This window comes from Cavia porcellus, unplaced genomic scaffold (assembly GCF_034190915.1).
Source record: "Cavia porcellus strain 051 isolate PalLab524CR breed Dunkin Hartley unplaced genomic scaffold, mCavPor4.1 scaffold_29, whole genome shotgun sequence".
In the NCBI taxonomy this organism is placed as follows: Eukaryota; Metazoa; Chordata; class Mammalia; order Rodentia; family Caviidae; genus Cavia; species Cavia porcellus.
The window spans coordinates 27,436,620-27,451,151 of NW_026947512.1; the positions used below are offsets into that span (position 1 = coordinate 27,436,620).

General features: G+C 36.7%; 1 protein-coding gene across 8 annotated transcripts in view; it reads left to right on the forward strand.

Moving 5' to 3' along the window:
* Positions 1-14,532, forward strand: part of Kcnt2 (potassium sodium-activated channel subfamily T member 2) — a 335,807-nt gene that overhangs the window by 263,791 nt on the left and 57,484 nt on the right. For all 8 annotated transcript variants that reach the window (XM_063239808.1, XM_063239807.1, XM_063239809.1 and 5 more), the window contains one exon: positions 1,968-2,079. In XM_063239808.1, the coding sequence (XP_063095878.1) occupies positions 1,968-2,079 (112 nt within the window). The remainder of the gene's footprint in view (positions 1-1,967; positions 2,080-14,532) is intronic.

Below are 14,532 nucleotides of genomic sequence, written 5' to 3' on the forward strand. Positions count from 1 at the left end.
CTTTAGAATTGTTGACCAAAAACTCAAGTAACTTTTTTCTCCATCTGATATCTAAATTTTTTGAGTTTCTGAGAAAACTAACTCAAACTTCAGCTTAGAATTTCATATCAGTGTCGACTTTTGCATGAAATAAAATCAACAAAAAGTTATATTGCGGTTATTGCTTTGTTGATACTATTCTAGATACCCTTACAAGTCAGGTAGACCAAGAAATAAGATAGCATTAATGTTAAAGTTAAGATTAACATTTTAATACTAGGTTGCTTGCTTTCTTCTTTCTTTCTTTCTTTCTTTCTTTCTTTCTTTCTTTCTTTCTTTCTTTCTTTCTTTCTTTTTCTTCCAACATATTTCATCAGAGGCCTTTTGAGATCAGTTCTCAAAGTCCTCGATTAGGAAGCCCCAGTATCAATTAATTTAGATATCCAAGAGAACATACAAGTTTCATCTTAAATCCTGGGGGAAAGAAAGAGCTTAGTGCCTTACCTGGATTGATGACTAAAGAACCTTGGAAACAGCCCTGAAAGGCAGGTAATCAGGGAAGTCTGGGGACAGACTCCCCCAGGCTGCCATTGTGCAGCAGCCTGCCCTGCTCTGCCTGGCAGGAGGGAGCTGTCCTAGCATTCCATCCACCAGCATGGTGCAATTAGACCTGAGGAGAGGTAAAAACTTATCTGTAGCATCAAGGCTCAGACACAGGAGTCTCAGACATGGCTGGAGTCGGGAGTGTGGGAAGGGAAAAGGGAATAAAGAATTGAAAATGTGTTGTATAGAGGTACTGACTCCACACAAGGAATGCAAGCATTATGTACTACACACAAGTGCCAATAAACTTAAAAAAATAAATAAAGGAGCAGCACATTCTTTTGAAAGACATCAAAGCCAGGTGCTAAAAGTCAGGGCTCCCTCACTACTGGAACTATCATAAGATGCGAGCAGCACCAGTTCATTTTGTTTTTAAATCATATTTTACACATATTCTGTCAGTGTTAATACTCGGGTCAGAGGATGCGTTCAACCTAGCGAGGCTGTAATTTACTTTACCGTATTTTAAAGACATCTTCTAAGGAAACTAAACCCAGCATCCCTGAAGTAGCTGCTACATAAAATGTGAGCCATGAAAGCTATCAGTGACACATAGTTATAAGGTAAAGATCAGATCACCCATGGTAGCGAAAATAGAGCCATATTATTGAAATTGTTGTGCCCTTTTCCTGCAGGAGAGACAAATTTTGTGTGTGGTGGTATGTGTGCACATATGTGTGTGTACTCCTAAGGTGGCAAAGTGGGAAGAAAGTGAAATAAGAGATGTGAAAATTTCCAGGATCTTTTTATAACACCACTATTAAGGCTTTATAATTACTACCAATTTATTAGAGTGAAATTTTGTTAAAATTAAGATAGTTCTTCTTCTCCAAAGTTCTCTGTGTCAAGATATGATGTTTAAGAATTATGCACTGGATGAGTGTAACATCAGGAGTTCGATCCCCAGTATTCCCCCAAAAAAGGATTATACACTAATAGTGTACAAATAGGAGTGATGTCAAAGAGCTCAGGAGCTCATGTAATGGACAAGAATTCCTCATATGTAATATTTTTACCAGTCAACGTATTTGTCTTACAAGTTTTTGTTTTAGTGTCACTGGGAAAGCAATCTTATAATGTCTGAAATTAGCTTTAGGAGTGTTTCCTCTATGCCGTTTTATCATTATAAGACAAACTGTCTAACAGAAGCCAAATTACTGAATTTGTTTTACTTCTTGTACTGAATGTTAGTTAAAATATCCTTTGAAAAATAGCATTTCATTGTTCTTGTGTTGTATAGAACATTTTATCTGGCACTGCTTGCGATTGTAGTTGGATATATTTTCAAGCCTAAGGCAAGCAATCACTCATGCATAAATATGTTATTATAAAAAATACCATATTGGGCTGTTAGTGTAATGCAAATTTTTTTTCTTGAAATTTAGGTTGTTCTCCAGTCTCAGTATTATTACAGAGCTTACTCACCCAGCTAACATGAGATTCATGCAATTCAGAGCCAAAGACTGTTACTCACTTGCTCTTTCAAAACTGGAAAAGGTAAGACCCATGTTAAGAAAGGCTGATTTAACCATTTTTGTTGAAATAACTCTGGAAATATCTGTATAAAGAAGGAAAACTTATTAAGTAGGAAAGCTAAAGCCTTGTTTTAATTCCTAATTAGAGGCTAATATCCTAATTTATAATTTTTGAAACAATGGATTGATAAATTTTAACCATTTTTATTGCAAATAAATATGGTAGAGATAATTTGCATAATTTATCAAAGAAGTAAATTCAATGGAAATATGTACTTACAATGTCAGCTTTACTGATAATATTAACAATGATTTGTTATACTGTGGGAACTGTATTTATATAATTTCAATTTGCAAACTTGCTTATTATTTTAGAAGCGTGTTTATTGTCCAAAGATGTTCATTAATCTGTTGAAAGCTTGAGTCTGAGACAAAATAAAATTCATTCCTTACCTATGTAAAGGGTTGTGCTGCTTCCAGAAAACTTTGACAATGCCCAAGGAGAACAATATCCAAACATATTGAGGATTGGAGATTTGATTTCATAAGGGTGTTTCAAAGCAGAGATTTTATCAGTATTGGGAGGTGATCAGAGTGATGCTAAGAAGACAGTGTAGTCGCACAATCATATCTGGTGGACAGAGGGTTCGATTTCCATTCTCAGTGTCTACACTGAACGTGAGATGGATGATTTTTGTATTCAGCTTTTGTATGATACTAGAGAGACATAGATGTAAAAAAAGATTTATACATGTAAAATATGTTAAATTTATGTTGTCTTTTTTGCTTATAACAATATAACAGGGGAAATGATCTTCACAAGATTTCACTTAATTTAATCTTTGATTATCTATTGTTACTACACAAAAGGATCAGTCTTGCTCTTTCCATGGTAAAAGCCAATTAGTCCAGAGACAAGAGAGTGGTAGAGAAAGAACTTTATTTTAATGAACTAGCTGATCTGAAGATGGCAGACTGTCATCCCAAAGGGCAGTCTCTCTAGGAACATGATTTATGGTGGTTTTTATGAGATAGATAATTCAGATGGTATGTGCCTTCATACAGGAGGAGGTTTGTGTTGAATGATAACATTTCTAATCATAATCAGTTAGCTGTACCTACATACAGTTCCTGACATCTTAGATCAAAGCCAGTCCAGAAAGATTACTTATATAAAACATTTTTGCTCATCACAAATCTCATGATAATGAAACATAGGTTGCCTGATTATTGCCAAAAAGGCAAAGTAAGTTAAACAGAAAGTTGGTCATGAGATCAGCTCTTAGTGCTTGACAACACTATCATTCCAGATGTTGTCCTAATATCTAGGAGGCATATTGTGTGGCTAAGGCTCTTTCTACACTCTTCTCTGTTGATTCCTATTTCTAGGCTGGTCACACATGCTGTATTAATACAGTTTTAACACATTCTTTTATGAGTTTAAAGAAATCATTGTTATGCTCCTGCTTCCTGGCCTGAAAACTGAGTTTGAGACAGATTGAATACTTTTTTTCCAAGATTATGGCTATCAAGACAGAGCAGTATTAGCAACTTAAGGTCAATAATGTTCAACCCAGACAAGTTCCATTATGCCTTATCATTTTAACAACATAGGAGGGCTAAAAAGCCAGAATAAGTTGTCATAGTGTTTATAGATAAGTGGAGCAGTTAGGAATCTAGTGGAATAGGTGCTAACATGATCAGACATGCATAACTGATGAGGTGGGATCACTTAGTGATAAAGACTTTGAAGACAGATTGGTAAAATTGTCACTACTTTTGAGGAATGGAACCTGGATAAATTATTTGTAGGTGCACAACCTGGAGATTATTTAAACACTACTCGTAGGAGCTAAATAATGATGCCACTATAAAGATTATACACATAATATGTATATTTTCAGTATATATGCTGCCAAAGTGAGCACACATATAAACTATACAGAACAGTCTGGTATTTGACATACACTTAGTATTCAAAGAAGTAATTTTAAAAGCATAAGTTATATTTGTTAACTCTGTCACTAATATAACATGCTATTCTATGGGTTCAACTTTATGCCAGGCCATTGTTGTCAGAATTTTGGAAGACATTTTCAGTATTTGTGAATGGATAATTTTGTGTTTATCATACTAGGCGAAAAAGAACAAAATAAAGTTTTCATCTCTGTTGATAAATTAAATGAAAACAGAGAGTATTGCCAAATTAGCCATTCTCTCTACAAAAGGGGGAAACAGCTTTATTTGAATAAGTACTCAATAGTATTGTCACAGGAGACATTAAATATATTACAAAGACAGGATAGATTATATACACATTAATAATCAACTACACACATGTTGCCAGGCAAGTATGTACATCTCTTTATCCAAAAACTTTTATATCTTTTCAACAAACAAAGGGTCTGTACCTGACACACACAGAAAGAACACTAGCACAAATTTTTTTGGGAAAAAGAACATTTCCTGTAGGGTTGATCAGTAAGGTCAGGAGCTGAAATCTCAGATCTGCCTCTTAATCAGTTGATATAGGGGATTTACAGGAAGCAGGAAGGGGAGAAGTTTTTTGTTGCTTTGATGGCAAGAAAAGGCTCTTTTGAGCTGAGCTGATTTAGAGGGTTATCTTATCTTTTATGAGTAATGTAGCTTTTCCAGAGAGGATTTATGTTCAGTATGGGAGATTTTGAGCTTGGATTGTCAAATGATTCACCTGAAAAGCTGGTTATTTTTTTTTTTTGTGTGTGTGTGTGTATTCTTGAAATGGCTGTTCTGAACCATTCTTCAGTGGATTTTGAAGGCTTTTCCTAAAAGACAACTTAAAGGCTTTGTTGTTAAGGAATGTATCATCTGAATGTGTCCAGATGATACCTGATTTCAGGTACAGCTTAGAGTCAGACATCTAGGCTAAATTCTTAAAAGAGAAAGAGATGCACATCACCATATTTCTTGATGTTCACTTTTCAGAAAGTTAAACAGGTGTGCCAAATAATCCAAAGAAAGACTTTCCTAGAATCCAAAAGTGACTAGAGTCTTATTCAGGTTTTAAAATGATTTGTGTCTACATCAAAAAGACAAGACAAGGATAAAAGGAAGGGGTAGCTGCAGGCTGTTAGCACATGCCTGCAATCCCAGCATACTGGGAGTCTGAGGCAGGAAAATCACAAGTTGGAATCTTGATTGAGAAGGGAATGCTCCAGTGAGTTAGGGAAGCTGTCTAAAAAGAAAGAAAGAAAGAGAAAAGAAAGATTCTTTAGCCTCAGTACTTTGTGTGTGGCCTTATTTAATGATATGCTCTTCACAGAGAAAATAATATTCAAAGGAGATCTTTAGGTATGTCTTCATAGAAAGAAGAAAGACAGGAAGAAAGAAAGAAAGAAAGAAAGAAAGAAAGAAAGAAAGAAAGAAAGAAAAAGAAAGAAAGAGAAAGTAAGAAAGAGAGAAAGAAGAAAGAAGACAAAGACCTTATGAAGAATGAAGAGAAAAAGAGAAATGGGAAGTCAAACATCCATGATTTGAGAAGCCCCATGTCCTTATCATGTAGTGCTCAGAAGGAATCAGTCCTCCCAGCAACTCGATTCCAGAAAAATACATTTCAGTTGTGTAAGACCTGCATTGGAGATGTCTTTTTTATGGCAGCCCTAAAAACTATTTATGAGCCTTTCATTATATGGGAACCTTTGATTTCCAACCAACTCACTAATATTTAATGGTATGAAAACACTGATAACTTGCTATTTAACCATCTTTCTGTATTTGTATACTGGCTACAAAGAGATAATTTTAGCATAGAAAACTGGTCCTTTCTTGATGTCTCAGCGCACTCCCAGTTACATTTTCTAGTTACTCAGAAAGAGGTGTGTTTTATTATTGCAAACACAACTGTAGCAGTTCAGTCCATCTGTAGGAAGATGTGCTGCACCTTTACAGGTGACAGCTTCACCTTTAGAAAATAATCCAGGCTTTAAATTAGGAAAATATACCTGCTTGGCTACTTAAAAACTGTTTGTGATCTTCATTCAAATATTAAGATTAAGTATGAAATGTTAGACTGTATATGCCTCAGCTGCTTTACTATTGTGATGATTTATGATTTCCTTACAAAACTTTTATCTAATAAACATTGTTTCCATTGGTACTAAGAATAATACTTAATAAGTCTCCTCTGGATTTAGCCACTGAGAAATATCCATTATAGGAAAAAATATTGTTTATCACTGCATAACTCATGGCTGATAGCCCCATCAAAAAGTCAAAGAGGAGAAACAAGAAGATGGTGTCTTGATAGGTAGTTGGGTGGAGAGCCTCTCTGGGAAAAACAGCTCAAATGCTGGAATTTGACAACATGGAGAGGGCTGGACGAGGGAAGAGGGATTCTCGAAACACAGGAGGAAACTGAGGAAGAAGAAAAACGGGAAGAGGAAAGAAAAACGCAGGTGGAGGGCTGGAGCCGGATGCACACACTGGAACTGGTCCTGTGCTGTGCTGGGTGCACCCTGGAGTCAGATGATCCACGGTCACGCTGAAGCCATGGCCACCAGTAACGGGAGTTGGTGAGTCCCGAGCTCATGGCAGGAAGACAAGGCACAGCGTAGAGTGGAGCCAAGGTACAGAGCTGCATTAATTCACGGTGCATGCTGGATTTGGGTTCTGCGGCTGGTGTGGCTGGCTGGAAGACATCTTGGAGTTGGGCAGGATAGGCCTTAGTCTGGGGCCGAGGTGGCATCAGTCAGCCAACCCCGGCCCAAAGTGAACTGGTGGGTCCTGCTTGGGCTGAGTCACACTCCTGGTCGGGACCCAATAGGCAGGGACGGAACTGACCTGAACCTCTGATGTCCGCCACAGCACAGCCTAAGTTGCTGAAAGCAATGGGTAGTTGGCTGGTTCAGAGGAGCGGGGCCAGCCCGTAGTCCCCGCGTGTACCTCTGATAATAGCAAACTGGAGAAGGCAGCAAAACCCCAGTTAGCATGCTTCAGAAAAACCATAAGCAACATGGAGAGGGCCTGAGACCTCCACCATACACATGTCTGAAAGAAACCAGAAACATGACAAGAGAAAGAAATAAGAAAAAGACTCCAGCCACTGACCCTGGGAAAATAAGTCCAGGAGAAGTAAATACAGAAGAAATCCAGTGCAGCAATCATGCAATATTGGCCACAACATCATCGGACCATAAAGAAATACCTTCGTGATCTCATAGACGAACTTAAAACTGAAATTCTAATCCAAATGAGGCAAGATATAAAAAGATAATAAAAGAAATTCTAAGACCCTCTCAAGACAACACAGATGGAAGAATGGAGGAACCAAAGGAAGAGAAACCTTTGGTGAAGAATATAAACAAAATCTAGAATACTTGAAACAGATCCAAAGAGATTACCAGGAAATTAAAAACTCCATTGAACGCTGGCAAAATGCCTTGACAGAAACTAAAGTTAGCCTTTCAAAACTTGAAGATAGATTTGCAATGTATGATTGTGAAAGAAAAGACCTTTTAAAAATAACAAGAAACCAGGAAGTAAAATTCAAAGGCTAGAAGATGATAAGAGTATAACTTAAGTATAAAAAATGTGAGCAAAGAAGCAGGAGTAACCACAAATGAATTACAAAGGCTATTCACAGAAATAATTAAGGAAAACTTCCCAAGCATAGGAAAAAGAAATGATATCCAGATAAATAAGGCATACAGAACTCCAACCAACTAAAACCAAAACAGATGTATACCCAGACATATAATAATCAAGATTCCAGAAATTCACCACAAGAACAGAATAATAAAAGTGGTCGGAGAAAAGAAGCAGATCACCTACAAAGGAAAAATCATCAAAATAATGACAGACTTATCAACACAAACTATGAAATAGAGAAGAGCCTGGGGGGAAATAGTCCAAGCCCTGAAAGAAAATAATCTCTAATCCAGATTGATGTACCCTGAAAAACTCTCTCTCAAAATTAATGGAGAAATAAGATGTTTCCAAGAAAAGGAGGAACTGTGGGAGTTCGTGGCCACCAATCCAACCCTACAAAAAATACTGAAAGGACCTTCTAGAGAGAGAGAAAAAAAAAAGTACCAGGACTCCAGCAACAGTGGCAGAGAGGCCTCAATGAGGGCAGACAGTGGAATGAAGGAGAAAAGTGGACAAATAATAGCAGAAAAGTAGAATAGCAGAGATGAGGCAGAGAACGTGGGCTATAATCTCTAATATAGATAGCCTTGATACACTAACAAAAAGAAACATAGGCAGAGCAGATTAAGAGGCAAGACCCATCGAGATGCTCTGAATAGAAAATATACTCAATCTGAAAAAAGGTTAATAATATGACAGAGAACCAGAGAGAAATAGGGACAACTCTTCCAGCAGCTGCCGATAGGTTGGAAAGTCATGACACTTTTGTGCAGTGGAGAGCTACTCAACTAGAAGGAAGGAAAACCTTGTGGCTGTAGTAAGTAAAGGAATACAGCTCAAGATCAAGCTCGAGGGTAAAACGGTTCAACATCACTCAGATAGATAATGGGTTGCCCCCCTAATCTAAAAACTAAAGGAGTTAGTGGGACCCAAAACATACAAAGCACCCTGAGAAAGGGAAAAGGGAGGAATTGCCTAAAAAAGGAAGGCAGAGGACATGGTTAATAGTGTATTAGGACTTAAAAGCCACATTAATCTTATTGCTCTGTTTAGTTTGATTTTATTTTGTTATCTAGTATCTACCCATACTAGATTTGAGGGCACAGACAGCTATCCCCAAAATAGCAGGATATACTATTGTAAATATCCTTAATTCCCTATAAACTTAAACTGAAGCCCTGTATTTACTTACATTGTCTAACTATGACTGATCTTATTTGAAGCTGGTTTGTTAGACCACTGTTTTGTCTTGACTGGTTTTATTCGAATTTGGTATGCTTGACCATATCAAGTCTAAGAGTAGAGGCAACTACTCTGAAGATGACAAGATGTAATACAATACCCATTCCAGTTTGATTATTAAGTGCTTTTCAAGTGTACAATGTCTCTAATGTTGTGTTTTTATTAAAATTGCTATGTAATGCTATGTTCAATTATATTATGTCTGATGATGTAGACAATTCAATTAAAAATAACAAGAGAAAGCATAGTAACTACTGTAGATCACCTAATATTTTGGTTTTATACGTTTTTTCATTTCATGTTTTTCTAGGAATTTGTTTTGTTGTCTTATTTTGATCTGTTTTTCCCTATAATACAGAAAGGGTAGGTATGCATGCAGAGATTCACACATGTGGAGAATTTCTAAACAGTTTACGGGAACAGAGTATATAATGCATGAAGTAATGAACAGATACTCTGAAGAAGAAGAGACACTAAGATACCCAGTGCTAAGTCTGTAACATTATGATATAAAATCTAGCAATATTATTATTCACTGTTCAGAATGATATTGGTCTAGTCACTTATGTTTAAATTTAGCATTGGTAAAGATACGGACAACTACTTCAAAGAGAATGAGAGACATTATGGCAGCCATTGTTGACTTCCCTAATATCAGTTCTTGAAGACCTAAAAAGCCTTCATCATCCTGTTCTGATTCGATTAGTACTATAATGCTCAGTATGTACTCACTGTGTGTGAAGATGGGGACAACTATTTGGAAGAAAACTAGAGACAATAAGATAGACAATGAAGATCTTCAGTGGGCTTCCTTTGAAATCTGTGTTTCTTAAAATTGTTTCCTTATGATCTGTTTTGTTCTTTTTTGTTATGTTTGATCTTACCCTCTTTAAAATAAAAAAAGTCAAAGAGAAAAATATAACATGCTTATTTAATTACTATAAGTTTTACACAATACAGGAGTCTTTGAAAGTGAATGCTCAAAGAGGCAGGGAAATCTGCTATTTTTATGTTTACATTTAATGAAGAGTGGACAGTGGTATTGGAAGTGTGGTTGAACGAAGAGGTATAATATACTGGCAATTAACTGACAATAATTCAGAAAGGCTTGTTTGTTTATACTCCTCTAGGCATCTCTGTGTCTTCAGAACTAAGTATAGAACTTTCCTCTGGGTAGGGAAAAAGCTGCAGAGTAAGAAGTTTCTGAGTTCTTTTCTAGAGGTCAGACAGGTAAATTTCCTTGGCCTTATTTAAGGAAGAAGGATTAAAAGAAAGTCAGAGATCTTCTGGCTTCTCCTGCTTCCTCAAAGGGAAGACGGCCTATTTTGGGGTAATGTGTCATGAACTTTGTCACCACAATAATAACTTTCAATAAAGAAAGAAAAAAAATTGAAAACACAGAAAGGCCACAAGTCTTTAACAATGCTGGCAACAATGATTTTGAGGACTCCTTTGTGCTGTGGTTGAGGAAGAAATTCTTTAATTATTCCTTCATTGTTTTTATGTTTTTTTTTGTTTTTTTTTTTTTTTTGTTTTTTTTTAAATCTTGAGGAATTATCTGTTGTGTCCTCTGGCCCCTATGTCTCATTTCTTCAGCTATTATCATTCTGCCAGTTCAGGAATGCACACTCCTTGCAGCTTGTGCAATATTTGTAACCTGCGTTTTAGTTATGAAAGCTGGAAAAGTCTAAACATATTTTAGAATTTTATTTTCTTTCTAAAACTTGAAAAAAAATCTTGTGTCCTCATTTTTATTCAGTTTAGAATCAGACATAAGTTCAGTAGTTTTCTAGTTTTTAAGTTCTTTATTGTCCCTTTAATGCATACATTTATCTCATTTTCATGAAAGATAAATTCAGGTTAAGATAATGAGTCTTTACAGTTTAAAGCTTTTTCCTCTGTTTTATCTCATATTCTTTTGACCTCTAGAAGCAGGTCCTTTTAAAATCTTAGAGGCTGTTAATCTCTGAAGTGAGTAATAGTATACATGTATCAATAGTAAACAGAGGCTTTTATCAGCTGGAGATGGGAGCAGTACAAAACACTTGCATTTGCCAGGGATATAACTCAGTGGCACAGTGCCTGCTTGGCAAAGGCAAAGTCCTGAGTTAGAATTCTGCCACCAAAAAACAAAACAAAACAAAACAAAAGCATAAAACAAAATGGACATGGTGGCACATGCCTGTAATCCCAGCACTTGAGAGACTGAGGTGGGAGGATCATTGTAAATTGGAGACCAGCCTGGGCTACAAAGTAAACTCAAGACCAGCCTGAACTGCATAGTGTATTGAGACCCCGCCTCAAAAAACAACAAACAAACACTTCCATTCATGAGTTGTTGACTAATTGAAGTGCATAGCTGCACCTAACATTAGGGAGTCTGGGAAATGTACTACATACATGCCCATAAAGAATTGGGCCGTGGATAAACAAAACAATTCTCTACATACATCATGGTTATTTTCTTGAAATTTGTACACTTTATCAAAACAAATGCTGAACATTTTCCTTTTTACCTGACCTTTCTTTCACTGTCATCTTCTTTTTGCAGAGTTCTTTTTTACATTATCCTTGTCCTAGATAGCCCCATCACCCCTACAGCTTTGTCAGTGAAGTGTATTATATTTGCAGGTTGTTTGAGGCTTCTTGATGTTTCTCCTCCTAACAAAGCAGGCTTAGCATGCTTCCCGAGGCAGAGATGGCAAAGGTGGGGGGAGATAAACAGAAGAGAAAGATAGCAATAAAAATAAATAGTCTAATTTCCCTTGAAAAACTTATTTAGTTTCTCTTTTTCTCTCCTATTTTTATGAGTTTCACAGGAAAATTACTTTTTTCATGCTTATGTGTGTTCACAAATTGCTGTGAAATATCACCATTCCCCAGTGAAGACCGAAGTTACTCTTTATGATCATGGTAATTACACACTGATGTAAGGAAGTGAAGTGATAAAAATGTGAGGTGAATAATGCAGTATAGTAGACAAAATATGATCTTTGTCCCTGGTTCCTGACTCCGAGCTTCAAAATCTCTTAGAATTTCTTATGTAATAGAGTGTCTTTCATCATTCATGCCTTTCAGTTATACTAGATAAATGCTAACTAGGAAACTCAGGACGGGGGAGCTGGTCACCAGGAAATTTACATCACATGATTGGAGTTGAAATTGTCACCCTCACCCTACACTTCCCAGTAGGGAAGTGGGGCTCAGAATTGAGTTCAACTGCTTTGCCATGATTGTCATCCTTATGAAGCCTCATTTAAAAACTCTATTGTCACAGGCTGGGGATTTAGCTCAGCGGCATACGTGCCCCAGTCGTGAGTTCAATCCCTGGTACTGATTAAAAAACAAAACAAAACAAAACAAAAACTCTATTGTCTGCCTGGTGTGGTGGCATGTGCCTGTAATCTCAGCATGGAGAACACTGAGGCAGGAGGATCACCATGCTTTTGATGTCAGCCTGGGCTACTTAGAAAGTTCATGGCCAGCCTGGAGTTTATAGAAAGGGTATGTCATAAACAAACAAACAAACAAAGCAAGACTCAGAGAACTTTCTGTTGTTGAATGTCTCTTCTTGGGGTGCAAGAGGGCAAGCTTCTAGACTTTTTCTATGTACTTTGTCGTTTACTGTTTATATTTTTACAATAAAATGGCAATATAGTGCCTTCATGCAGTCATGTGAGTTGTTCAGAGAATAATTAAACCTGAGGGGATGAGGGAAACCTCAGATTTGTAGCTGGACAGGCAGAAGTACAGTTGGCCTAGAAACTGGAGATTTCTGCTTTGTTTGAAGTGAAGACAGTCTAGTGAGTCTGAGCCTGGAGGGGCTGTGTCACTCCAGGTAGCTGGTGTCAAACTGGATTGAATTGCAGGGCATCCAATCGCTAACACAAAGAATGATATCAGAATGAAATAATCATGTCTTATAGGTCATTTATACCTTTTATAGTACTTGTAGGCAAACAAAATTTATCAGTATTTTATTAGCAATTGAAGAGACTTTCCAGGAGAAAGAATGTAAGACCATTAATGATATTTCTTCAAAATATTTATTGTGCAACAGGGCATAGTGGCACATGCCCATAATCCCTGCACTTCCAGAGTTTAAGGCAAAAAGAACCTGATTTTGAGCTCACTTTTGGCAATTCAGTAAGACTTTATTTCAAAATCATAAATACATAAACAAACAATCAGAGGACTAGGGATGTTAGTGAATGCTCTGGGTTCAATCCCCCATACAGGAAAAATAAATTATGAAAAAAAAAGAAACCAAAATTTTACATGTTCTCCATTTAAATTCAACTAAATATTTACTCAGCACTTACTATGAACTTAATGCTAGGAATTACAAGACTGAATAAAATAGTATTCATAATGTGAAAATGGTACCAATATATACATAAAAACAAACAAAAGAACACCATTTTATTTTCTTTTTCTATCCAGTAAGTTGAGCTACCTTTTATTCATAATGTGGGTAGTATATTAGCCAAATAACAGTTTGGACTAGCAACCAACACAGGGTTTTATTTTTGGTTTATGAGGAAAGATGCTAATCCTGTTGCTAAATATTTTGTTTTATCTTTACCTTAAATGGGCCAAAATGAATTTGAAGGAAATACTGTACTAGTTTCTATTTATTTTAATTGTGGGAAAACACTGCCATCTCCTCACTGAAAAATAGTGATAAATTTAAATTTTAAGGATGATAATTTTCAATGTGTGAATTTTTCTGCAGTTACATGTATGGTACTGTGATTTCATGTAACAGCTCTAAAGTCTCGCACTAGGCTACAAAGGCTATCCCGTGAGAGGTCCAGGGAGAGCTCCCTCACCAAATGCGGGGTGAGCAGCCCTGTAGAGTGGTGCACAGCAGTCTTGGTGTCTGCTGTGAGCATGAAAGCACATCAGGTGGCTGAGCCATTAAACTGAATTACCCAGTGTAGAAAAAGAATGGATTTATATAACTGACAAGTTAGCAAAGTTAAATCACTAAAATGTAAATATTTTATAAACTAAGTGTGGATTAACTAATTATTTTTAGAGTCCAGTTTTTATCAAACTAACATTTCTTTATGCACATATAATATAGGTGTAGTATAATACAGACAGGGAGAGTTCACAGAATCTAATCCCTTTCTTGATAAATTAGCCACTCCCACCACTACCAAGAAAAATACCACTTAGTGTAACACAGTAAATGATTATATTAAAATGAGTGTCATATCAGGCAAGATCTTTAAATCAATGATTTCTTTTTTTCTCTCTGCAAGGCAACCCTCCCTCACTTCAAGCATCAGCATTGTTCTTACCATGTTCTGAAAGAATTCTGGGAGTCCTCTTCTATCAGGTCCTGACCTAGATCCCTAATCTCCCAACAAATGTATGGCAAAGGTTTAAAAAACATGAGACAAGTGGTAGATTTTAGGCTCCAGGAGGGACAAAACCCTTTAGCTGACTTTGAGACTCTGATGGTTAGAGACAAAGACTTCTCTGGACTGCCCATTTTTATTAGGTTCACAACAAAGGTGGAGAAACTGAGGAAAGCACAGGCAATGAGCGGGACCTTGGGAGTCACTTCAAAGATGTCTCTAAGGAATGAATCATGTCA